Source organism: Lupinus angustifolius, chromosome LG06 (genome assembly GCF_001865875.1).
Source record: "Lupinus angustifolius cultivar Tanjil chromosome LG06, LupAngTanjil_v1.0, whole genome shotgun sequence".
Classification (NCBI taxonomy): domain Eukaryota; kingdom Viridiplantae; phylum Streptophyta; class Magnoliopsida; order Fabales; family Fabaceae; genus Lupinus; species Lupinus angustifolius.
In genome coordinates, this window is record NC_032014.1 from 31041935 (window position 1) to 31069578 (window position 27644).

The 27644-nt window shown below is 33.6% G+C and overlaps 1 protein-coding gene across 3 annotated transcripts; it reads left to right on the forward strand.

Moving 5' to 3' along the window:
- Positions 1–27551, forward strand: LOC109351132 (AP-2 complex subunit alpha-1-like). 3 transcript variants are annotated; one of them, XM_019592495.1, is made up of 28 exons: positions 1–255; positions 2173–2304; positions 2471–2596; positions 3457–3519; positions 3596–3693; positions 3782–3989; positions 4170–4241; positions 4319–4411; positions 4596–4697; positions 4908–5005; positions 5483–5564; positions 5814–5902; positions 6779–6884; positions 6971–7036; positions 7420–7526; positions 7615–7719; positions 7817–7937; positions 8019–8201; positions 8364–8594; positions 8914–8994; positions 9161–9325; positions 9398–9484; positions 9927–10052; positions 10152–10232; positions 10335–10406; positions 10624–10639; positions 21319–21382; positions 21954–22564. In XM_019592495.1, exons 1-28 carry the CDS (start codon positions 124–126, stop codon positions 22093–22095), a joined length of 3048 nt encoding a protein of 1015 aa, XP_019448040.1. In that variant the 5' UTR covers positions 1–123; the 3' UTR covers positions 22096–22564. The 3 variants fall into 3 exon arrangements, 2 of the variants coding, with proteins under 2 accessions (XP_019448040.1, XP_019448039.1); XR_002108186.1 differs by lacking the exons at positions 1–255; positions 2173–2304; positions 2471–2596; ... (21 more) ...; positions 10335–10406; positions 10624–10639 and adding exons at positions 10803–10934; positions 12852–12983; positions 13150–13275; ... (21 more) ...; positions 21014–21085; positions 27539–27551 and having other exon boundaries at positions 21303–21382; positions 21954–22246; XM_019592494.1 differs by lacking the exons at positions 1–255; positions 2173–2304; positions 2471–2596; ... (21 more) ...; positions 10335–10406; positions 10624–10639 and adding exons at positions 10684–10934; positions 12852–12983; positions 13150–13275; ... (20 more) ...; positions 20831–20911; positions 21014–21085 and having other exon boundaries at positions 21303–21382.

The following is a 27644-nucleotide window of genomic DNA, read 5'->3' on the forward strand; positions in this document are numbered from 1 at the left end:
CCTTCAACTTTTGTTCAGTCTTCTTCACATATAGATCACAACCAACACTCACTTCTTCTTCAAATTTCAACAAAACTTTTACTTAATCGATTATTTGGATCCGAATAAAGTAGCTTCTGATCTATGGCAATGTCTGGTATGAGAGGTCTCTCTGTATTCATCAGTGACATTCGTAATTGTCAGAACAAAGAACTTGAGAGGCTTCGTGTTGATAAAGAGCTTGGTAATATTCGAACACGCTTCAAAAATGAAAAGGTTTATTCTATTATTTCTTCATCTGTTTATTAAATTCTGTTATTTCAACTGAATTTGGAATTTTATAATTTAGGTTTATTGCTATAGTTGAGTTTACATCATTATATGAGTGTGTAGATTTTGATTTAAGCTCAATGGTGTATGATATGTTAGATATTATTCTAAACTTTGTCTTGTAGATTTGCTTTGTTTTATGTGTGCTAAATTTAGAGCTTTTGGCTTATGTAAAAAAAGTGAAAATTCTGCAGGAGGGCTTTGTTTTTTGGTGTGTGGTTGAAAAAGGAAAAGTAGAATATTCAAATACTCTTTTTCCATTCTAGACTTTGTATGGGATAGGGTTACTCTCTTGGGATACCTTTGGTGTTCTGTCATTGGACTTTCTAGTGGTGTTTCTTTGTTAGACATGCAAAGAACTCGGATGCTCTATCACATGGATCTGTCGCTTAGGTTTTAGTTAAAGGGTGACCCAATGCACGAGGATTCAACCTACTAGGTCTAGGGATGATAGATGTATGCAACTTTGACTTCGCTAGCGAAGAGGCTGTTTCCAATATTTGAGCCCATGACCTCTAGGTCACAAGGCAAATACCCTTACTATTGCCTTAAGGCTTATCCTCGACTGGTAACTTAGGTTTTAGTTATCAATTTTTTGTGTGCATGGATGCCTTATCTTCTTCCTCTGTATTTTTTCTATTCTCATCTAAACAGGGATGTCATTTTCATGACACTTTTTAGTTTCACCAGATTCAGTAGGTTTGATACATTGCAGGTAATATAGTTTCTTTTTAGGCTAACTTTAAGTGGCCATACTTTGACTGTGGCAAATAATGCATTTGAAGCTATATACAAAGGACAGCCTAGTGCTAATAAGAAAGGGTTGGACCCACACGTTCTATAATTGGATGTCTTACCTTCCATTTTCAAAATGTCTGATTTCACGACTAGAACTTGTGACTTCCAAGGTCGCATGGCAACAACCCCAACCATTGTGCCCTTCATGCTATAATACCTTTTCTTAATGGAAAAATAAATATTTGTAGATGACAAGAGAAGAATACAAAGAAGATCCCCTTGAAGCTACATACTTTTACATCAAAAAATGTTCATCAAGAATAAATGGTTCCCTAAGTAATTTACCTCAAATATATTATAAGTTTTTCCATTATTTTTTTGGTCAGAGCACAACATTTTTATTTGTTTTTAACATCTGTAAATGCGTCTATCTTTTTCTGAGACAAATTTTGTTTGTTATGACCTGGAAGGGGGCCTTGGCCTTGATTTCTCAGCAGTAGTATAGATATTCGCATATTACATACATTTAAGATGAAACTTGTTTGTGTCTTTGCATCAATAGGAAAGAACTTGTCCTACTAATGTACACTTTATTGATGTACATGGTTCTGAACACTGTTTTATTAGACATTTGATGATCCATGGGTTGCCATGTCATTAGAGTTTCTTTTGATACTGAAATAAAATATTGACTGAAAACAGTACACTAACCTCAATGTTTGAGATTTTGATTTTACCATCACTTTCAATGGGATTACTTTTAACCTTGTTTCTGGAAATGAAAAACATACCAGTTTGAAGAGCTCTTTGCCTTTGCTTATTTAAGAGTGATAAATCCTTTTCTTTCTTTTACATCTGTGTTGTTGACTTTCTGCTAATTTCTTATTTATTGTGCTATTTGGTTTGAGGAAACTACTGGGATTTAACTTACAACTGATAATGTTTAGATTTTTTTCTTAAGCCTTTCCGGTTAATCTTTCTCTATTAATTAACTTTCTGTGGCAAATATAAAAAATTTCCTAATCTTTTACCAATTTTCCATTCTTGCTTACTGTTAATCAAAACAAATTCAATGTCATGATAGTGCATGTGTTTAATTTTTTAACCTTTTGGTTTTGTCTTTAGGTTTTGAGTCCATATGAGAAAAAGAAGTATGTTTGGAAGATGCTATACATATATATGCTTGGCTACGATGTGGATTTTGGTCACATGGAGGCTGTTTCTCTTATATCTGCTCCAAAGTATCCAGAAAAGCAGGTAAATCTCTCCCCCTTTAATGACACCATTTTGTAATGATTTGAAGCTATATTTACTGTTTCCTATTCTTGTGAAGTGCCATTTCAGTTCTTTTACATGTTTACCTAGCAATGGAAATATTTGGACAGTAAGGATGGAATTCTAATATTGCCATGAACAACTGCAGGTTGGGTACATTGTAACATCGAGTTTGCTTAATGAAAATCACGAGTTTCTCAGGTTGGCAATAAATACCGTACGCAATGACATTATTGGTCGCAATGAAACCTTCCAGTGCCTAGCATTGACAATGGTATGGTAATGGAAAATAATGACGTTTCCAAGGCTTTATCTTCGCATTAATCATTGCACAATTAAACTTATTACTGCGCTTCTTAGTATCATAGTCTAAAATGAGAAGTCATAGAAAAAGTTTGGTGTTTATGGATAAGTTTCTCTTATGTATATTACATTCCTGTTAATGCATGTGACACAAAAAACCGTTTACATGGTAATATGTGGACTTGCAATAAGTATATAACTTATAAGCTAACAAATATGCACATTGTATGATTCCTTTTTTTCCCAGTATGGTTCCAACATGTGTTAATTCAAGGGTCTCATTTTTTGCTTACTGTATTTTCCCTCTCCTTTTTAATTATTTGATTCTCAGTAGCGCTCAAGGCTATCAAATTACCAAAGGCAAAAAGCACTAGGGTTTTTTAATGCCTTCATGTGAAACACACCAAAAAGCGCTGAAGAAAGGCATTAGTATTAGAAAAAGGAGAAAACACTTAAATATTTGACTATTTCACATTAATTTGTAATATGAATTAACTAGTCCAGAAAAACATTCATAGTAAACTAAAACATTAAATTGTACAATTGACAATACCCTACCCTGCTTGGTTTTAGGAGTCCTAAAGAGTAAAGACCACAATTAGTTTTTGTTTGTGTTTTTTGTTTTTTTACATTTTCACAATTTTATCCCCTTCAGCATCAGTTAATAGGTGTGCTGTGTTAGCTGGATATTTATTTGAGTTTCTTTTGCACATCAGATTCTTTGGATTCTTTTCTTTTTGTTGATATCATAATATGTTATTTACTGTTCAGTTAAAACTCTATTACCTTTCCAACCTGAGTCGCTGCCACCATGCTACACCTTTTTTATAGGTTGGAAATATAGGGGGGAGAGAATTTGCCGAGTCTTTAGCACCTGATGTACAGAAATTGCTGGTAAGAAATTATGCATTATTAGTAAATAGGTGGCATGATTGGAAAATATTGATGTTAACTGCATTTTGTGATCCAGATATCTAGCAGCTGCAGACCACTGGTGAGAAAAAAAGCTGCATTGTGCTTGCTGCGCTTGTATAGGAAAAATCCTGATGTTGTCAATGTGGATGGATGGTAAATCCGAATGTGACTTTGCTGGTAACACTGCCTTTATTGCTTTCCTTAAGATGTGTCTTATTAGTTCTTTGAACTTATTTTTAAGGGCGGATCGGATGGCACAACTTTTGGATGAGCGAGACCTTGGTGTATTGACATCTTCTATGAGCCTGCTTGTTGCATTAGTATCAAACCACCACGAGGCATATTGGAGTTGTCTTCCTAAGTGTGTCAAAACTTTGGAGCGCCTTGCTAGGAACCAAGATATCCCTCAAGAATACACTTACTATGGTATCCCATCTCCCTGGCTTCAGGTTTGTAAATGTTTCTTTTCATTCGAAATAGTTCTGCGTTGGCTTTCGTCTTAGAAATATTTTCGAGTGCTATTCTTACAGCTTGCCTTTATTGATAACTTCCAAGCATCAAATTAAATGTTACTATCTCATCTAGAAAGTTCACTTTCATTAATGCTTAACAATTTTTGCTTAATTTAGGTCAAAACAATGAGGGCTCTTCAATACTTTCCTACCGTTGAGGATCCAAATACCAGAAGATCATTATTTGAGGTGTCATATCATATTAACACATCAAAATATATTATTTAGTAAATGAGTTTTAGTGATCCTTGAGTTAATCATTTCAGGTCTTACAAAGGATACTGATGGGCACTGATGTCGTGAAAAATGTGAACAAAAATAATGCATCCCATGCCGTTCTTTTTGAAGCCCTAGCTCTGGTATGTTAATCAGACATTACTATGTATTAAAACAAACAGATTTCTCCATGCTTTATGATCTCATTACAGATGACAATGTGTGTGAAAATGTTAATCCATTGCCTCTTTCCTCATGATTTACATACAATTTTTTACTCATCATGATGTGTTTTATTTTACTTTCTATTATAATTTCCAAATTCAGGTGATGCATCTTGACGCTGATAAAGAGATGATGTCTCAATGTGTGGCTCTTCTTGGGAAATTCATTGCTGTCCGTGAGCCAAACATTCGATATCTTGGCCTGGTAAGTTGGGGGAAGAATTGATTTATCTGTATTTCTGTCTTTCCTTTTTTTTCTGTTCTGGGGTGGGGCAAGGATTGCACGGTCAATATTCTGTTGTAGATCGTATTATATCATAGTTTAAATTTAGATGGTTTTGTGGTTATTGTTGTTGTTGTAGTCCTTGTGTAATGTTATATTCCAGTTCATAACATGTATCCTATCACGGTGCAGGAAAATATGACTAGAATGTTGATGGTTACAGATGTGCAAGATATCATAAAGAGACATCAAGCTCAGATTATTACCTCATTGAAGGATCCTGACATCAGGTTACATGTGTTACCATATGTATTGACATCGATGACAAACTATGCAGAATATCACTATTGCTAGATATCTCTGCATTTTAATCTAGTCGAATTAGAGCACGTCTGAATTATTTTACCATCCAGTAAAATTACTATTTGATTTGTATAATCTTGATTTGCTCTCAACACACTCCCAGTGGTCCCTTGCTAAACAGTTTAAGCTGACCCAAGAGATGTGGATTTTCTTTTTATGTATTGGTTTTTAGCATATGTTCTCCTGTCTTTTTAATAAGTAAGTTATAAGTAATTTTGTTTTGTTTTTTATTTTGTGCAAAAATGTGATTTAAAAGAGGAAGTTGAAGTTATTTACAAAACTAGTTCATATTTGTATTTTTTGAAGTGCATTATTATGCAAGTTTGATACAGAGCTTATTCCTTTGTTCTCAATGCCAGCTTTTGTTAAGTAAAGTATTTCTAACTGCATTCATTTGTATGCAGTATTCGGAGGCGTGCTCTAGATTTACTTTATGGCATGTGTGACATTTCAAATGCAAAGGATATAGTTGAAGAACTACTGCAGGTATGGAGCTAGGTCCAGACTAATTTTTGCAATATGGAGCTCTCACTGTAAACCCTTCCCCTCTCCACTGTTAGGCAGCTAAAAAACAGAAGAAAGAAAATGGACTAGCTATTGCATCAAAAAATGCAACAACATTATGGCGTCATTCGATCAATGTAGCTGACCCCACCTAGTGGGATTAATGCCTGATTGTTGTAGTTATTATATGAAAATAGAAAATGATTATTTGCAATTGCAACTGTTTTGTAGTATCTCAGCACAGCAGAGTTTGCAATGCGCGAGGAATTGTCACTTAAAGCAGCTATTCTAGCTGAGAAATTTGCACCAGATCTTTCATGGTACTGCAGTAGCTACTACTGGAAACATATTAGAATATATTACTACTTTGACAGATAATCAAAATTGAGTTATAGGCTTCTGTGGTTCATATTTTCTTTTACGTATAGCTGCTCATATAGAAGGTTATAACTTATATTCAGAGAATACAGCCTTTCAATGAATTCTTTTACAAGGAGAGGGAAAAAATCCATTGTATATAGCTCCTTACTATTAATACTAATAAATCAAGGAGGAGGACTTCAGCTACTTTAGATAGGTAATAATTGTAGTGAATCAATAACTCATCTCATATCATGAAGAAAATCCTCGACTGTCTCAACCAAAACTACCAAGTATTCATAATTTTGACAGGTCAACATACCCATTCTTTATGGTGGTCAGCTAATGTTTACTTTTAAAGGTGGTTACATTATCATATATGTGATGGGCTATTTTATCCAACGTGAAAAATTTAGTATGATTGAATAATTTTTGATATACTTATCTTGTTTTTCTGTGTTTTTTTTTCTTTGTTTTCAAAAATGACAAATACTAAAAGTTTGTTGAAAAGAAAAAAAGTATAACAACAAAATGTCTAGTGTCAAAATCATAAATTTCAATGGAAGAAATATATGATCAATTTAGAATGCAGTGGAATTACATTACACTAGGGTAGCTACTTTATGTCCTTTTTGAACATGTGAAATGTAAATCATTAATTTCTAAAGATTTTCTGGAACTGTGACGGTCTAAAGACGTTATGTATGTGAATTTTGTACAGATCTTGGTAGAGCAGACCTGTATTTGAATACAATCCTCCTCCCCCTCCCCCAAAAAAAAAAGAAGTTATTGTTGGTATTATTGTATATTGATATCTTGGGATTCCTTTTTTTCAGGTACGTTGATGTGATTCTTCAATTAATTGACAAGGCTGGAGACTTTGTTAGCGATGACATCTGGTTTCGTGTGGTGCAGTTTGTTACAAACAATGAAGATCTACAGGTGAGTTTGAAGCTTTTAGCGAGTAGTGATTATATTACTGCTCCCTACTCGACTTATAATTCACAGGAAAAGTTGTCTTTTACCAGCCATATGCCGCAGCAAAAGCACGGGAATATCTTGACAAACCTGCCATACACGAGACAATGGTTAAGGTTTGTGTACTTTTAACTACCATTTTGTAATCATCTGAGTGCTATTAGATGGTATGGATAATTTTTATCCGTTAATTAAAACACACAGATGGTGATTTAACTTTGAATGCATATGACATTCATATTTCATATTAGGACCAAACCATTTGAACTTTTGGATTTCTGAATGGAATCCATTTAAGCTGAACTATCATAATCTGTTATGAAGAACGAGGAATGTTAACAAGTATTTCTTTCATTCATGGATTTTACTTTATATTGATTCTGGTCATTATTCACTAAGTAATTTACTACCTGATAAAATTACTTAGGGATAGTAAGAGCTCTAGTTTTAGCCAACTATTTGTTTAATATCATTTTCTCATCTCTATACACTTCAACAGGTCAGTGCATATATACTTGGAGAGTTTGGACACCTTCTAGCAAGACGACCTGGGTGCAGCCCAAATGAAATATTTAACATTATACATGAGAAGCTTCCTACTGTATCGTAAGTGAAATCATACTTTAATTCTCAGTTTATTCATAGTTGGGATCCATTTAGCCTAGATACCTTATCAGACATCCTTTATTTTCAGGACTTCTACGATTTCTATTCTTCTGTCAACATATGCTAAAATTCTGATGCACACTCAACCACCAGACCCTGAACTACAAAATCAGATATGGACAATATTTAAAAAGTAAGGTTTACCTCTGCAGTGTTTATTTTATTTATTATGGGTTATCTATGGTTTTTCACGATGCCTTAGGTTTTCTAATCCATTTTCTCATCTTCAGGTATGAAAGTTCAATTGAAGTTGAGATACAGCAACGAGCTGTTGAATATTTTACATTGAGTAGAAAAGGTGCAGACCTAATGGATATATTGGCTGAAATGCCGAAATTCCCTGAACGACAGGTAACCTGTTTGTAGGTTGTTTGATCCCTTGAGTAATGAATGTTATAACATTCATGTATTAATATTCCTCCTTGAATTCAGTCTGCATTGATAAGAAAGGCTGAAGATACTGAGGTCGATACCGCAGAACAAAGTGCCATAAAGTTGCGAGCCCAACAGCAATCATCAAATGCTTTGGTTGTAACAGACCAATCTTATGGAAACGGAACTCCACCAAGAAGCCAACTTAGTCTTGTAAAGATACCCAGCATGAGCAGTAATGTGGTTAGTCCCTTCCTCCACATATTCCTCTTCTTCCATGAATTTGTTTACATTATCAGTTTGTTCAACATTAGATGGTTAGAAGTATCATACTATCATCCTTTTAACTCTAAAACACTTCCATTTATCGTTTCTTAGTTTGACACTGACTTTGTTTCTAAACAGGATGATAGTTCCGCAGATCAAAGATTATCTCAGGAAAATGGTGCTTTGAATAGAGAAGATTCTGTACCCCCCTCTGCAGATATCCTTAGTGATCTCTTGGGTCCATTGGCTATTGAAGGACCTCCGGATAGCAATGTCCACCCTCAGCCCAGCACAGACCCGGGATTGGAAGATATCGTAGTTGAAGCCACAGCTATAGTGCCAGCAGGAGAGCAGGCCAATGCTGTACAGGTATGTGCATTGATTTGAGTACCAAAACAAGTAGTGAAGTGTTTTGCTTTACCCAATGTGTTACAGTCCTATTTGAAGATTTTAAGCAATCTGTGCCACATATTTATATATCTTATATTTCTTTCTCTCGATTAGGATTCATGATGGATATAAGTTGTTACATCCTAACTATTTATTTATTTGAATCAATACAAGTTTATGTTAGATCAAGTTGCACATAACTGTATTAGTTTACTACTAGACTCCATTCACATTAGAAAATATTACTATGAACAATTTGTGTGCATTGGAAGATAACGTGCTCCCTTTGTATGTGCAGCCCATTGGAAATATTGCTGAAAGATTTCTTGCTTTGTGTGTGAAGGATAGTGGTGTACTATATGAGGATCCTTATATTCAGGTTTTTTCTTCATTTTTCTCCCATTTTCTCTAGTATTTTTTATTTGAATGGTAGTCATGTACACATGCAGTTTACTTGCAAAGACCTCTATTTGTGATGATTTATGTTTGGTTCAATTCAAGCCTTTGTTCTTAGTTTCTTTATATATATATATATACTTGCACAGATTGGAATTAAAGCAGAATGGAGAGCTCATCATGGGCATCTTGTTCTTTTCTTGGGAAACAAGATTACTTCACCTCTTGTCTCTGTTCAAGCTATAATATTACCTCCCACCCATTTGAAGATGGAGCTCTCACTAGTACCAGAAACTATACCTCCCCGGGCACAGGTGAGAAACCACTGTTATTGTTATCTTTTGCTTTCAACTTTTCTTAACATTTTCCCTCTTTTGGTTGCACAGGTACAATGCCCACTTGAAGTCATTAATCTCCACCCAAGCAGAGATGTTGCTGTTGTTGACTTCTCCTACAAGTTTGGTAACAATATGGTACTTATTTAGACATGTATTTTATGCTCCTAATTTGACAAATCCATTATTTCATTCTACCTGGCTCAAATCCATTAGTTAGGTTGGCCACTTATTTTACATTCATAAACAAGAGTTATGTTGAGATGTCTCTGAAGAAGTAAAGTATTGGATATGAAAGCCTTTTTGTGCTTTTCATGGGAAGTGCTTAATTGAAGTTATGAATTAGCAGTTTTTAATTTTTAGAAATTATGTTCTTTCTTATGTTTTAGTTCCTTATCATTGAAGAAATTGTGATATAGCAACCATGATTTTAGTAGTAGGAGCTTAAACTTTAATGAGAAGTTTAATGTTTGGAGAAAATGGATTTTATGTAAAGTTAAGTGGAGCGTTTATTGCAGCATTTGACATACAACAGTCATGAAACCTTAATTAATATATGTTCCTCTATGTCGTTACATAGGTCAATGCCAAACTTCGACTTCCTGCTGTCCTAAATAAATTTCTTCAGCCTATATCTGTATCTGCTGAGGAGTTTTTCCCTCAATGGAAATTGCTTATTGGACCACCTTTGAAGCTTCAAGAAGTGGTATGTATTCTGCATTATGTACACAGTGAAGTTTGTGTGTTCCTTGCTAGTTTGTTCGTATGGTTGTGCAGTGGTTCATCTTTTTTGTTGGTTTTTCAGATCAGAGGTGTTAGACCACTTCCGGTGCTCGAATTGGCAAACTTATTTAATAGTTTCCATTTGACAGTTTCTCCTGGCCTCGTATGATATTGAAAACTCCTCTTATTTACTTCCTCGTTTTTCTTGTACATTTCTCTGAAATTCATAAACATCTATTAATTTTTTAACTTGTGTCTGCTTTAGGATCCTAATCCAAACAATCTTGTTGTGAGTACAACATTCTTTTCAGAAAGTACAAGGGCAATGCTCTGTTTGGTAAGTATATATGTCAAGCCACATACCAGTACCTGCAAACATGGACAGTATAGGGCATTTTTTCCTCTACTGGGGAAACATTGGAAGTTTGGAGCGACTATTTTATTAATTGATTTTCATTGTTAAACTGTTTTCGTTTATCTGTGAGTCATTCATAACTGAATTTAGGTGATAACATAGGTACTTGTTTTGACATTTTACGTAAATGACAATGCAGATGAGAATTGAAACAGATCCAGCAGACAGAACCCAGAGGGGTTGTTCCATCAAGCTCCTTCAACTTTTGTTCAGTCTTCTTCACATATAGATCACAACCAACACTCACTTCTTCTTCAAATTTCAACAAAACTTTTACTTAATCGATTATTTGGATCCGAATAAAGTAGCTTCTGATCTATGGCAATGTCTGGTATGAGAGGTCTCTCTGTATTCATCAGTGACATTCGTAATTGTCAGAACAAAGAACTTGAGAGGCTTCGTGTTGATAAAGAGCTTGGTAATATTCGAACACGCTTCAAAAATGAAAAGGTTTATTCTATTATTTCTTCATCTGTTTATTAAATTCTGTTATTTCAACTGAATTTGGAATTTTATAATTTAGGTTTATTGCTATAGTTGAGTTTACATCATTATATGAGTGTGTAGATTTTGATTTAAGCTCAATGGTGTATGATATGTTAGATATTATTCTAAACTTTGTCTTGTAGATTTGCTTTGTTTTATGTGTGCTAAATTTAGAGCTTTTGGCTTATGTAAAAAAAGTGAAAATTCTGCAGGAGGGCTTTGTTTTTTGGTGTGTGGTTGAAAAAGGAAAAGTAGAATATTCAAATACTCTTTTTCCATTCTAGACTTTGTATGGGATAGGGTTACTCTCTTGGGATACCTTTGGTGTTCTGTCATTGGACTTTCTAGTGGTGTTTCTTTGTTAGACATGCAAAGAACTCGGATGCTCTATCACATGGATCTGTCGCTTAGGTTTTAGTTAAAGGGTGACCCAATGCACGAGGATTCAACCTACTAGGTCTAGGGATGATAGATGTATGCAACTTTGACTTCGCTAGCGAAGAGGCTGTTTCCAATATTTGAGCCCATGACCTCTAGGTCACAAGGCAAATACCCTTACTATTGCCTTAAGGCTTATCCTCGACTGGTAACTTAGGTTTTAGTTATCAATTTTTTGTGTGCATGGATGCCTTATCTTCTTCCTCTGTATTTTTTCTATTCTCATCTAAACAGGGATGTCATTTTCATGACACTTTTTAGTTTCACCAGATTCAGTAGGTTTGATACATTGCAGGTAATATAGTTTCTTTTTAGGCTAACTTTAAGTGGCCATACTTTGACTGTGGCAAATAATGCATTTGAAGCTATATACAAAGGACAGCCTAGTGCTAATAAGAAAGGGTTGGACCCACACGTTCTATAATTGGATGTCTTACCTTCCATTTTCAAAATGTCTGATTTCACGACTAGAACTTGTGACTTCCAAGGTCGCATGGCAACAACCCCAACCATTGTGCCCTTCATGCTATAATACCTTTTCTTAATGGAAAAATAAATATTTGTAGATGACAAGAGAAGAATACAAAGAAGATCCCCTTGAAGCTACATACTTTTACATCAAAAAATGTTCATCAAGAATAAATGGTTCCCTAAGTAATTTACCTCAAATATATTATAAGTTTTTCCATTATTTTTTTGGTCAGAGCACAACATTTTTATTTGTTTTTAACATCTGTAAATGCGTCTATCTTTTTCTGAGACAAATTTTGTTTGTTATGACCTGGAAGGGGGCCTTGGCCTTGATTTCTCAGCAGTAGTATAGATATTCGCATATTACATACATTTAAGATGAAACTTGTTTGTGTCTTTGCATCAATAGGAAAGAACTTGTCCTACTAATGTACACTTTATTGATGTACATGGTTCTGAACACTGTTTTATTAGACATTTGATGATCCATGGGTTGCCATGTCATTAGAGTTTCTTTTGATACTGAAATAAAATATTGACTGAAAACAGTACACTAACCTCAATGTTTGAGATTTTGATTTTACCATCACTTTCAATGGGATTACTTTTAACCTTGTTTCTGGAAATGAAAAACATACCAGTTTGAAGAGCTCTTTGCCTTTGCTTATTTAAGAGTGATAAATCCTTTTCTTTCTTTTACATCTGTGTTGTTGACTTTCTGCTAATTTCTTATTTATTGTGCTATTTGGTTTGAGGAAACTACTGGGATTTAACTTACAACTGATAATGTTTAGATTTTTTTCTTAAGCCTTTCCGGTTAATCTTTCTCTATTAATTAACTTTCTGTGGCAAATATAAAAAATTTCCTAATCTTTTACCAATTTTCCATTCTTGCTTACTGTTAATCAAAACAAATTCAATGTCATGATAGTGCATGTGTTTAATTTTTTAACCTTTTGGTTTTGTCTTTAGGTTTTGAGTCCATATGAGAAAAAGAAGTATGTTTGGAAGATGCTATACATATATATGCTTGGCTACGATGTGGATTTTGGTCACATGGAGGCTGTTTCTCTTATATCTGCTCCAAAGTATCCAGAAAAGCAGGTAAATCTCTCCCCCTTTAATGACACCATTTTGTAATGATTTGAAGCTATATTTACTGTTTCCTATTCTTGTGAAGTGCCATTTCAGTTCTTTTACATGTTTACCTAGCAATGGAAATATTTGGACAGTAAGGATGGAATTCTAATATTGCCATGAACAACTGCAGGTTGGGTACATTGTAACATCGAGTTTGCTTAATGAAAATCACGAGTTTCTCAGGTTGGCAATAAATACCGTACGCAATGACATTATTGGTCGCAATGAAACCTTCCAGTGCCTAGCATTGACAATGGTATGGTAATGGAAAATAATGACGTTTCCAAGGCTTTATCTTCGCATTAATCATTGCACAATTAAACTTATTACTGCGCTTCTTAGTATCATAGTCTAAAATGAGAAGTCATAGAAAAAGTTTGGTGTTTATGGATAAGTTTCTCTTATGTATATTACATTCCTGTTAATGCATGTGACACAAAAAACCGTTTACATGGTAATATGTGGACTTGCAATAAGTATATAACTTATAAGCTAACAAATATGCACATTGTATGATTCCTTTTTTTCCCAGTATGGTTCCAACATGTGTTAATTCAAGGGTCTCATTTTTTGCTTACTGTATTTTCCCTCTCCTTTTTAATTATTTGATTCTCAGTAGCGCTCAAGGCTATCAAATTACCAAAGGCAAAAAGCACTAGGGTTTTTTAATGCCTTCATGTGAAACACACCAAAAAGCGCTGAAGAAAGGCATTAGTATTAGAAAAAGGAGAAAACACTTAAATATTTGACTATTTCACATTAATTTGTAATATGAATTAACTAGTCCAGAAAAACATTCATAGTAAACTAAAACATTAAATTGTACAATTGACAATACCCTACCCTGCTTGGTTTTAGGAGTCCTAAAGAGTAAAGACCACAATTAGTTTTTGTTTGTGTTTTTTGTTTTTTTACATTTTCACAATTTTATCCCCTTCAGCATCAGTTAATAGGTGTGCTGTGTTAGCTGGATATTTATTTGAGTTTCTTTTGCACATCAGATTCTTTGGATTCTTTTCTTTTTGTTGATATCATAATATGTTATTTACTGTTCAGTTAAAACTCTATTACCTTTCCAACCTGAGTCGCTGCCACCATGCTACACCTTTTTTATAGGTTGGAAATATAGGGGGGAGAGAATTTGCCGAGTCTTTAGCACCTGATGTACAGAAATTGCTGGTAAGAAATTATGCATTATTAGTAAATAGGTGGCATGATTGGAAAATATTGATGTTAACTGCATTTTGTGATCCAGATATCTAGCAGCTGCAGACCACTGGTGAGAAAAAAAGCTGCATTGTGCTTGCTGCGCTTGTATAGGAAAAATCCTGATGTTGTCAATGTGGATGGATGGTAAATCCGAATGTGACTTTGCTGGTAACACTGCCTTTATTGCTTTCCTTAAGATGTGTCTTATTAGTTCTTTGAACTTATTTTTAAGGGCGGATCGGATGGCACAACTTTTGGATGAGCGAGACCTTGGTGTATTGACATCTTCTATGAGCCTGCTTGTTGCATTAGTATCAAACCACCACGAGGCATATTGGAGTTGTCTTCCTAAGTGTGTCAAAACTTTGGAGCGCCTTGCTAGGAACCAAGATATCCCTCAAGAATACACTTACTATGGTATCCCATCTCCCTGGCTTCAGGTTTGTAAATGTTTCTTTTCATTCGAAATAGTTCTGCGTTGGCTTTCGTCTTAGAAATATTTTCGAGTGCTATTCTTACAGCTTGCCTTTATTGATAACTTCCAAGCATCAAATTAAATGTTACTATCTCATCTAGAAAGTTCACTTTCATTAATGCTTAACAATTTTTGCTTAATTTAGGTCAAAACAATGAGGGCTCTTCAATACTTTCCTACCGTTGAGGATCCAAATACCAGAAGATCATTATTTGAGGTGTCATATCATATTAACACATCAAAATATATTATTTAGTAAATGAGTTTTAGTGATCCTTGAGTTAATCATTTCAGGTCTTACAAAGGATACTGATGGGCACTGATGTCGTGAAAAATGTGAACAAAAATAATGCATCCCATGCCGTTCTTTTTGAAGCCCTAGCTCTGGTATGTTAATCAGACATTACTATGTATTAAAACAAACAGATTTCTCCATGCTTTATGATCTCATTACAGATGACAATGTGTGTGAAAATGTTAATCCATTGCCTCTTTCCTCATGATTTACATACAATTTTTTACTCATCATGATGTGTTTTATTTTACTTTCTATTATAATTTCCAAATTCAGGTGATGCATCTTGACGCTGATAAAGAGATGATGTCTCAATGTGTGGCTCTTCTTGGGAAATTCATTGCTGTCCGTGAGCCAAACATTCGATATCTTGGCCTGGTAAGTTGGGGGAAGAATTGATTTATCTGTATTTCTGTCTTTCCTTTTTTTTCTGTTCTGGGGTGGGGCAAGGATTGCACGGTCAATATTCTGTTGTAGATCGTATTATATCATAGTTTAAATTTAGATGGTTTTGTGGTTATTGTTGTTGTTGTAGTCCTTGTGTAATGTTATATTCCAGTTCATAACATGTATCCTATCACGGTGCAGGAAAATATGACTAGAATGTTGATGGTTACAGATGTGCAAGATATCATAAAGAGACATCAAGCTCAGATTATTACCTCATTGAAGGATCCTGACATCAGGTTACATGTGTTACCATATGTATTGACATCGATGACAAACTATGCAGAATATCACTATTGCTAGATATCTCTGCATTTTAATCTAGTCGAATTAGAGCACGTCTGAATTATTTTACCATCCAGTAAAATTACTATTTGATTTGTATAATCTTGATTTGCTCTCAACACACTCCCAGTGGTCCCTTGCTAAACAGTTTAAGCTGACCCAAGAGATGTGGATTTTCTTTTTATGTATTGGTTTTTAGCATATGTTCTCCTGTCTTTTTAATAAGTAAGTTATAAGTAATTTTGTTTTGTTTTTTATTTTGTGCAAAAATGTGATTTAAAAGAGGAAGTTGAAGTTATTTACAAAACTAGTTCATATTTGTATTTTTTGAAGTGCATTATTATGCAAGTTTGATACAGAGCTTATTCCTTTGTTCTCAATGCCAGCTTTTGTTAAGTAAAGTATTTCTAACTGCATTCATTTGTATGCAGTATTCGGAGGCGTGCTCTAGATTTACTTTATGGCATGTGTGACATTTCAAATGCAAAGGATATAGTTGAAGAACTACTGCAGGTATGGAGCTAGGTCCAGACTAATTTTTGCAATATGGAGCTCTCACTGTAAACCCTTCCCCTCTCCACTGTTAGGCAGCTAAAAAACAGAAGAAAGAAAATGGACTAGCTATTGCATCAAAAAATGCAACAACATTATGGCGTCATTCGATCAATGTAGCTGACCCCACCTAGTGGGATTAATGCCTGATTGTTGTAGTTATTATATGAAAATAGAAAATGATTATTTGCAATTGCAACTGTTTTGTAGTATCTCAGCACAGCAGAGTTTGCAATGCGCGAGGAATTGTCACTTAAAGCAGCTATTCTAGCTGAGAAATTTGCACCAGATCTTTCATGGTACTGCAGTAGCTACTACTGGAAACATATTAGAATATATTACTACTTTGACAGATAATCAAAATTGAGTTATAGGCTTCTGTGGTTCATATTTTCTTTTACGTATAGCTGCTCATATAGAAGGTTATAACTTATATTCAGAGAATACAGCCTTTCAATGAATTCTTTTACAAGGAGAGGGAAAAAATCCATTGTATATAGCTCCTTACTATTAATACTAATAAATCAAGGAGGAGGACTTCAGCTACTTTAGATAGGTAATAATTGTAGTGAATCAATAACTCATCTCATATCATGAAGAAAATCCTCGACTGTCTCAACCAAAACTACCAAGTATTCATAATTTTGACAGGTCAACATACCCATTCTTTATGGTGGTCAGCTAATGTTTACTTTTAAAGGTGGTTACATTATCATATATGTGATGGGCTATTTTATCCAACGTGAAAAATTTAGTATGATTGAATAATTTTTGATATACTTATCTTGTTTTTCTGTGTTTTTTTTTCTTTGTTTTCAAAAATGACAAATACTAAAAGTTTGTTGAAAAGAAAAAAAGTATAACAACAAAATGTCTAGTGTCAAAATCATAAATTTCAATGGAAGAAATATATGATCAATTTAGAATGCAGTGGAATTACATTACACTAGGGTAGCTACTTTATGTCCTTTTTGAACATGTGAAATGTAAATCATTAATTTCTAAAGATTTTCTGGAACTGTGACGGTCTAAAGACGTTATGTATGTGAATTTTGTACAGATCTTGGTAGAGCAGACCTGTATTTGAATACAATCCTCCTCCCCCTCCCCCAAAAAAAAAAGAAGTTATTGTTGGTATTATTGTATATTGATATCTTGGGATTCCTTTTTTTCAGGTACGTTGATGTGATTCTTCAATTAATTGACAAGGCTGGAGACTTTGTTAGCGATGACATCTGGTTTCGTGTGGTGCAGTTTGTTACAAACAATGAAGATCTACAGGTGAGTTTGAAGCTTTTAGCGAGTAGTGATTATATTACTGCTCCCTACTCGACTTATAATTCACAGGAAAAGTTGTCTTTTACCAGCCATATGCCGCAGCAAAAGCACGGGAATATCTTGACAAACCTGCCATACACGAGACAATGGTTAAGGTTTGTGTACTTTTAACTACCATTTTGTAATCATCTGAGTGCTATTAGATGGTATGGATAATTTTTATCCGTTAATTAAAACACACAGATGGTGATTTAACTTTGAATGCATATGACATTCATATTTCATATTAGGACCAAACCATTTGAACTTTTGGATTTCTGAATGGAATCCATTTAAGCTGAACTATCATAATCTGTTATGAAGAACGAGGAATGTTAACAAGTATTTCTTTCATTCATGGATTTTACTTTATATTGATTCTGGTCATTATTCACTAAGTAATTTACTACCTGATAAAATTACTTAGGGATAGTAAGAGCTCTAGTTTTAGCCAACTATTTGTTTAATATCATTTTCTCATCTCTATACACTTCAACAGGTCAGTGCATATATACTTGGAGAGTTTGGACACCTTCTAGCAAGACGACCTGGGTGCAGCCCAAATGAAATATTTAACATTATACATGAGAAGCTTCCTACTGTATCGTAAGTGAAATCATACTTTAATTCTCAGTTTATTCATAGTTGGGATCCATTTAGCCTAGATACCTTATCAGACATCCTTTATTTTCAGGACTTCTACGATTTCTATTCTTCTGTCAACATATGCTAAAATTCTGATGCACACTCAACCACCAGACCCTGAACTACAAAATCAGATATGGACAATATTTAAAAAGTAAGGTTTACCTCTGCAGTGTTTATTTTATTTATTATGGGTTATCTATGGTTTTTCACGATGCCTTAGGTTTTCTAATCCATTTTCTCATCTTCAGGTATGAAAGTTCAATTGAAGTTGAGATACAGCAACGAGCTGTTGAATATTTTACATTGAGTAGAAAAGGTGCAGACCTAATGGATATATTGGCTGAAATGCCGAAATTCCCTGAACGACAGGTAACCTGTTTGTAGGTTGTTTGATCCCTTGAGTAATGAATGTTATAACATTCATGTATTAATATTCCTCCTTGAATTCAGTCTGCATTGATAAGAAAGGCTGAAGATACTGAGGTCGATACCGCAGAACAAAGTGCCATAAAGTTGCGAGCCCAACAGCAATCATCAAATGCTTTGGTTGTAACAGACCAATCTTATGGAAACGGAACTCCACCAAGAAGCCAACTTAGTCTTGTAAAGATACCCAGCATGAGCAGTAATGTGGTTAGTCCCTTCCTCCACATATTCCTCTTCTTCCATGAATTTGTTTACATTATCAGTTTGTTCAACATTAGATGGTTAGAAGTATCATACTATCATCCTTTTAACTCTAAAACACTTCCATTTATCGTTTCTTAGTTTGACACTGACTTTGTTTCTAAACAGGATGATAGTTCCGCAGATCAAAGATTATCTCAGGAAAATGGTGCTTTGAATAGAGAAGATTCTGTACCCCCCTCTGCAGATATCCTTAGTGATCTCTTGGGTCCATTGGCTATTGAAGGACCTCCGGATAGCAATGTCCACCCTCAGCCCAGCACAGACCCGGGATTGGAAGATATCGTAGTTGAAGCCACAGCTATAGTGCCAGCAGGAGAGCAGGCCAATGCTGTACAGGTATGTGCATTGATTTGAGTACCAAAACAAGTAGTGAAGTGTTTTGCTTTACCCAATGTGTTACAGTCCTATTTGAAGATTTTAAGCAATCTGTGCCACATATTTATATATCTTATATTTCTTTCTCTCGATTAGGATTCATGATGGATATAAGTTGTTACATCCTAACTATTTATTTATTTGAATCAATACAAGTTTATGTTAGATCAAGTTGCACATAACTGTATTAGTTTACTACTAGACTCCATTCACATTAGAAAATATTACTATGAACAATTTGTGTGCATTGGAAGATAACGTGCTCCCTTTGTATGTGCAGCCCATTGGAAATATTGCTGAAAGATTTCTTGCTTTGTGTGTGAAGGATAGTGGTGTACTATATGAGGATCCTTATATTCAGGTTTTTTCTTCATTTTTCTCCCATTTTCTCTAGTATTTTTTATTTGAATGGTAGTCATGTACACATGCAGTTTACTTGCAAAGACCTCTATTTGTGATGATTTATGTTTGGTTCAATTCAAGCCTTTGTTCTTAGTTTCTTTATATATATATATATACTTGCACAGATTGGAATTAAAGCAGAATGGAGAGCTCATCATGGGCATCTTGTTCTTTTCTTGGGAAACAAGATTACTTCACCTCTTGTCTCTGTTCAAGCTATAATATTACCTCCCACCCATTTGAAGATGGAGCTCTCACTAGTACCAGAAACTATACCTCCCCGGGCACAGGTGAGAAACCACTGTTATTGTTATCTTTTGCTTTCAACTTTTCTTAACATTTTCCCTCTTTTGGTTGCACAGGTACAATGCCCACTTGAAGTCATTAATCTCCACCCAAGCAGAGATGTTGCTGTTGTTGACTTCTCCTACAAGTTTGGTAACAATATGGTACTTATTTAGACATGTATTTTATGCTCCTAATTTGACAAATCCATTATTTCATTCTACCTGGCTCAAATCCATTAGTTAGGTTGGCCACTTATTTTACATTCATAAACAAGAGTTATGTTGAGATGTCTCTGAAGAAGTAAAGTATTGGATATGAAAGCCTTTTTGTGCTTTTCATGGGAAGTGCTTAATTGAAGTTATGAATTAGCAGTTTTTAATTTTTAGAAATTATGTTCTTTCTTATGTTTTAGTTCCTTATCATTGAAGAAATTGTGATATAGCAACCATGATTTTAGTAGTAGGAGCTTAAACTTTAATGAGAAGTTTAATGTTTGGAGAAAATGGATTTTATGTAAAGTTAAGTGGAGCGTTTATTGCAGCATTTGACATACAACAGTCATGAAACCTTAATTAATATATGTTCCTCTATGTCGTTACATAGGTCAATGCCAAACTTCGACTTCCTGCTGTCCTAAATAAATTTCTTCAGCCTATATCTGTATCTGCTGAGGAGTTTTTCCCTCAATGGAAATTGCTTATTGGACCACCTTTGAAGCTTCAAGAAGTGGTATGTATTCTGCATTATGTACACAGTGAAGTTTGTGTGTTCCTTGCTAGTTTGTTCGTATGGTTGTGCAGTGGTTCATCTTTTTTGTTGGTTTTTCAGATCAGAGGTGTTAGACCACTTCCGGTGCTCGAATTGGCAAACTTATTTAATAGTTTCCATTTGACAGTTTCTCCTGGCCTCGTATGATATTGAAAACTCCTCTTATTTACTTCCTCGTTTTTCTTGTACATTTCTCTGAAATTCATAAACATCTATTAATTTTTTAACTTGTGTCTGCTTTAGGATCCTAATCCAAACAATCTTGTTGTGAGTACAACATTCTTTTCAGAAAGTACAAGGGCAATGCTCTGTTTGGTAAGTATATATGTCAAGCCACATACCAGTACCTGCAAACATGGACAGTATAGGGCATTTTTTCCTCTACTGGGGAAACATTGGAAGTTTGGAGCGACTATTTTATTAATTGATTTTCATTGTTAAACTGTTTTCGTTTATCTGTGAGTCATTCATAACTGAATTTAGGTGATAACATAGGTACTTGTTTTGACATTTTACGTAAATGACAATGCAGATGAGAATTGAAACAGATCCAGCAGACAGAACCCAGTTGCGAATGACAGTAGCTTCAGGCGACCCTACACTAACATTTGAGTATGTGATTTAGTTTCCTACTTTACAGCTTAATTCTGTGCTGAAATATAGCTTTTTTTCTTATATAATTTGATATGTTTGGCAAAGTTTGGTTACTCTGAATAAAAAACTTTTTGATGAGAAAAAACTACTTACAGAATCTAGAAGTTTTACTCTTATTTAAAAAGTTAGATTATTTTGAAACCAATTGCATTTTAAGCTTATTATTATTATTAATGGTTACAAAATACTTCATACCTTTTTCCTTTTGCAATTTACTAAATTTAAAAGCAACTTTTTTATGTATCTAACTAATAAAAGCAGCCAATGCATGAGACTCCCCACCTAATGGGGTCTTGGGGTAGATATATGCAACCTTATACCATCGAAGTGATGAGGTTGTTTATTGGATTAGAACTCATGATGGTCACAAGGCAATCAACATTACTGTTACACCGAAACTCACCTTCTGTTTTAAAATTGCTTTTCAGCAAACTTATGATACAAGGAACTAATGGAACTATGCATAATCGATGGAAATCTATTTTTCACAGCTACATCTTTTTCAGATAATTTTGACATTGGTTTGCAGGCTGAAGGAGTTTATCAAGGAACAATTAATTGTCATCCCAACAGCGGCCCGAGCACCAACTCAAGCATCTCCGGTGGTACAAGTGGCCAGTAATCCGGAAGCATTGACAGATCCTGGGGCAATGCTTGCTGCTCTTCTATGACAATACAAAGGTGATTGATTCATGACAGTGTTCATTACATACTTGTAAAGCTAATCTACACAGCCTAACCCACCCATGTGTCCCTCAAAGCTAGTGTGGGGTGGATAAACTAATTCATGATGCAAGGGCTGGCGGAATTAAAGGTGAGCTTGTTTTTACAGCTAAATTGCTACTTATCAGAGCAGGGATATGCATGTTATATTGGCCATTTTTTAGAGATTCTTTCTGCAAAGTGATTGTCCTTTAAGCGAGATTTGATGTCATTTGGGTATAAGAGTTTAGTTTTCTCATTTTTTTTCCCTTTCCAGTTTCACTGGATTGTTTGTGGTGCAAGTGATAGAGTGTAAGATAATGCCTCGGGTATGACTATTTGTAACAGTTTGAATTTGTTATTTTTAAGTTATTATAGTTGCAATAATAGTAAGTTGTGTGTACATATTTTTGAACTAAATTCTAAGTGCTTCAGTTTGAAGAGATTGTGCATTACTCCTAAAATCTTATTGTTGAAGGTGACTCGTTCTTGTTGCATTTTTTTTTAAATTTTGATGAAACTGATATGCTGAAGTTTATAGCCTATATACAATTTGGAGCTTTCAACCAATCCATTAATTGAAACCCATAAATAAATTGTTAAAACTAATACAAGTATTTTATTTATAAAAGATTATATTCATAATAATACTATTAGTTAATACTACAGTATATTTTTTCATTCTGGTTTCAGATATTTAGCATTAGAAAGTCACTTAGGACCATAGTTAATTCCAGTTGTCAAGACTGGTATAACTTAGTATTGTAATTAGGGTCGTCCCGCTCATGTCCACTAAAATTAGGGCAGACATAGACATACCTGTTTTTAAATAGGGCATGAAATATCATGTTCTGTCTACTCTAAACATGGACATGACGAGCTTTAGTACATGAAACATTATAAGATATTATATATTGTCTCTTATTTTTTATTTCACTGATGAACCATTGTAATAATCATGTTATCATACTTGAGAGTACATGGATGCACAATGTGATAATCAGATTCAAAACACAACATAATACTAGGGGTGAGCATGAGCCGGGTTGGGACGGGTTAAGGTTTGTCCTTATCTGGCCCTAAATCTTGGCTGGATCACTTTTTTGAACCCGGACCTGACCCTAGACCCAAAGTTAACCCGACCCTACGTAGCGTTTAGGTCATCCTTTAAACCCGACCGACCCTAAAGCCGATTAAATATAATGCATACTCATTTTAGATAAAAACTTCTCAATATTATTTATTATTATGATTAAATAGTTTGATATATATATATATATATATATTATTAACCGTGTATATATTATGGAAAAATTAAAGAACAAATGATACTTTCGACCAAAAAGGTATCATTATTCTATACACATTTGAGTAGAAACACATACAAACATGATGAGCGAGTGACCCTGGGATGGGACGGACTGGGTCATGTTTGGTATCTAGCTGATCTTAAATATTGATTGTGTCTATTTTTTGAACCCGAACTCGGCCATAGACCCGATCAGACCCGACCCTATTCGGACCCAATCATGATCGGGCTGTGTTGGGTAAGCGAGTAGAGTCGGGTCCTGCTCACCCCTACATAATATCTTGTTTTATATAAACTAAACCTGCAGTTAATTGGTAAGATATTATATATTGGAAAATTGTCACGTGTACTCGAATGGTGAGAACATGAATTACTATTGTTATACTTGACCCATCAAATTTCTTATCAAAATATTCATTGATGTCTATGGGCCGCCCTGCTCGCCCATTTGAAATGTCCATGAGCGAAAATGACATATTGAACAGACATTTTAGAGCGAATGAACACATTTTTCTGCCCTAACTGCCCAAAACGTGTAGGCCACCCAAATTACCAATAATATACATAAGGAGTACTTTTGACCACTAAGTAAAAGTCCTATATATTAGTCGCCTTTTATTGTTTAAAGAATATCGAGTATCCTATTAAAGGACAGTTATTGTCAACATTGGTGCTTTTTAAATGTTCTCAACGTATTGTTTGTTCTCAATGTATTGTTTGAGGATGTAACAGGAGAATAGTCACAACTTAGAGTAAGAATATACAAAGTGCAAACTACTGCCAAGTGTTATCAATCATTAACTAGGATATCATAAACAGATTCTATAACTCTAATAATACAACTCAAAGGTGGAAACAAAAAACACTGTAAAAGCTAATTAAAGATCTATAACTTCAATCTTACAATATATTCTTAGCACCACTAATCACAGATTCCTTGCACCATTCTCTTTGTCTTCTTTGGAAAAGGTTTTGCTCCATCATCTTACCAAGTTCTTCTATAAGCAATGGTCACTCTTATTTGCATTTTCATACTCTCATTTGTATAGTTTTTTAAATTTAAGATTAAAGTATAAAACAAATAACAACAATAATTGTTTTAAGATTAATAATAATAACAAGAATTGTTTGGTTCAACAATAGTTACACCACTTTAATGACAATTTTTTGTCCACAAATATATAACTAGATGTCATTTTTTATATGATTTAAAGTCGAATGATATTTACTATTCAATTATATTATTTATTTAATTTTATTCAGTGAGTAAGAGATCAATTTCTCGAGATTCAATTAGACACTTAATGTGTGACTCCATAATATTTTTTTTGCATACACATAAATTTAAGGATCGAACTTAAGACTACACAATTAGGTATATTTAGACTTCCTAGTCAATTTCGAGCCAATTTTAGCTTGGGTCATGGCCAGGCCTAGCAAAGTAGCAATCATAGACATATATTTTATATTTTACGAGTGTGTCTTGCTAACTTCAGGCTTTTAGACCAATTGCACCTGACCAAAATAACACAATGTCTATTCATCTCCATTTATCAAGTGAGCCCAATTCAAATGTTTTTGTTTTATATTCTCGCACCGGAGGTAATCCTGTCCAAGTCGTGAATATTCATAAGTATGTGTGACTAACTCTCACAATGGATATTTTTTTCATCCACACGACTCAAACCCAATTTGATTTGATTGAACTAATCTATTTCACTCACTGTGGTTAAGGAACTCATAATTTTTTCTTTGACTTGGACCAAGAAAATAAGTAGTTATATAATTTATTTAGGTGAATATATTAGCTTGTTTTCTATTATATGATTATTTTTCAAGATAATAACAATATAAAAAAAGATACTTAATATAATTTTTTCTTTAGAAAAATATACATTTTTTAAAAGTTTTATTATCATTTTTAGAAAAAAATAATTTTATGTTGGATATTTAGGTAGAGAATAAAATAATACAATATTACCAAGTTTAGGTAGAGAATAAAAATAAAATAATACAAGATTTTTAGGTAGAGAATAAAAAATAAATAAACTATTAGAATAAAATCATTTTTATGCTGGATTTTATACATTCTTACCGATTTGGTGTATCATCATAGCATACTATGCTCTATTTAAATCTTTTAAACTTCAAAGAATTAATTAAAATTTTCTAATAATATTTTAAATTTATTTTACAAGTTATCTTTAAACAAGAATATTCCTATGGATGGGTTGATACATTTGATAAAATATGTTAGAAATGAATGTATTAGAAATAAAATTGGTATAACTCTTATTATATAAAAGATGATAAAATCACATCTTAGATAATATTATGGGTGAGCAAGACCCGACCGTACTCGTTCACATACGACTCATTATGATCAGACCTGAATAGGGTCAGGTCTAGGTCGAGTTCATGTTCAAAGATTAGTCTCGATCAATATTTAAAGTCGGTAAAGGACCAAGCGTGACTCGTCCCGACCGTCCTATGGTCACTCACTCATCATATTTGTATGTGTCTCTATTCATATGTGAATAGAGTAATATCACATTTTTAGTCGAAAATATCATTGATTTTCTAATTTTTCATCATATATACATGATTAATAATATATATATATATATATATATATTATTAATCATGTATATATGATGAAAAATTAAACGAGTATGCATTATATTTAACAGGGTCTAGAGTCGTGTTGGGATTTAAAGGTTGACTTAATTGATATTTAGGGTCGGGTTAACTTTAGGTCTAAGGTCGGGTTCGAATTCAAAAAATGATCCTATCAACAGGTCTGGGTAAAGACAAACCTTAATTCATCCCAACTTGGCTCATGTTCACTCATAGATAACATGGACATGTGTGAAGGAAACTATTATAAATATTTAGTAGATAAAATAAATGTTATTCCAATTTATAAAGTAATAAGAAAGTCAAGAAAAATCATAGACATACTATTAATTTTTTTAGAGATAAATACTTTACTAATAAACATAATTTATTATTCCATCCATATATTTGATTTCATCTATATTAAGACTAAGTTGGTGTACAAGTTATCTTTAAATCAAACATATGGCTAGAATTTTTCTTTCTTTCGCAATATTAAAAAGTTAAATCATATTAGGAAACTTAATATTATTTGGTGAATCATATTTGGGAAAAGAAATCCCCTAAAATTAATATAAAACATTAAAAATTTAATGTCCTCAATTATAATTCATATTGCCACATAAAACCAAAGATAATATTAATAATTAATAATTCTCATAATCCAGAAGATTCCCTCCTTTTCTTTATATATAATATCTAATATTTTCTCAACAGGAAAAAACAGATACTTAAAAATTAAACGAAATAAAATAATTAGTGGTACATTTTATTTTCTCCTTTTTTACCTCAATTTTTAATTTTGGTAAAAGATATTTTCACACTAAATATAAATAAATAAAAAAGCAACAAAATCTCCTATAAAAAAAACGTGCATATATAACTAAAACAAAAAAAATCTACAAAATCCCATATAAATAATCACATGCATATATGAAGAGTGCACTCACCATTTCTGTTGAGAAAAAAAAAATCCATTTTTCTTATATTTTTCTTCATCTTCTATGCAAACAAAACAACATTTCTTAGGATATATAAGAGTATTTGATTATATTCATGGAGGGACATGTGACACAATCTTCAATCTCTACTCAAAGTGATCCACCTAAGACTCCAATGTTGGGTCATGAAGTGGTTTATTCCAACAACAACAACAACATTAATGTTAAGGTTGAAGATTCTGTGTTAGCATCAAAACAAGTTTTGAAGAGAAAAAGAGGAAGACCTTGTAAGTATGATGTTAATGGAAGTGTGTTGTCAGCAACAACATCTTCAACTCATGCAATTGGAACTTCTTCAAAACGATGTAGAGGAAGGCCTCGTAGTTCTCATCATAATAACCATAACATAGCTTTACCTCTAAGTAAGTTTTGCTCTACAATTCTATTATTTATGCATCAAATTTTTATTAATATATATGTATATGATAATATGATTGTTGAAATTCATGATTTATTTTCCTTTGTTTAATTGCTAACGATGTTGAGTAGAGTAGGGATTCCTCTAGGGAAATGCTATTAAACACACAAAAATTTGGTACTACTGAGGTATTTTCTCATGGGCAAGGAACTAATCTCTTTCGAGTTTCGTGTT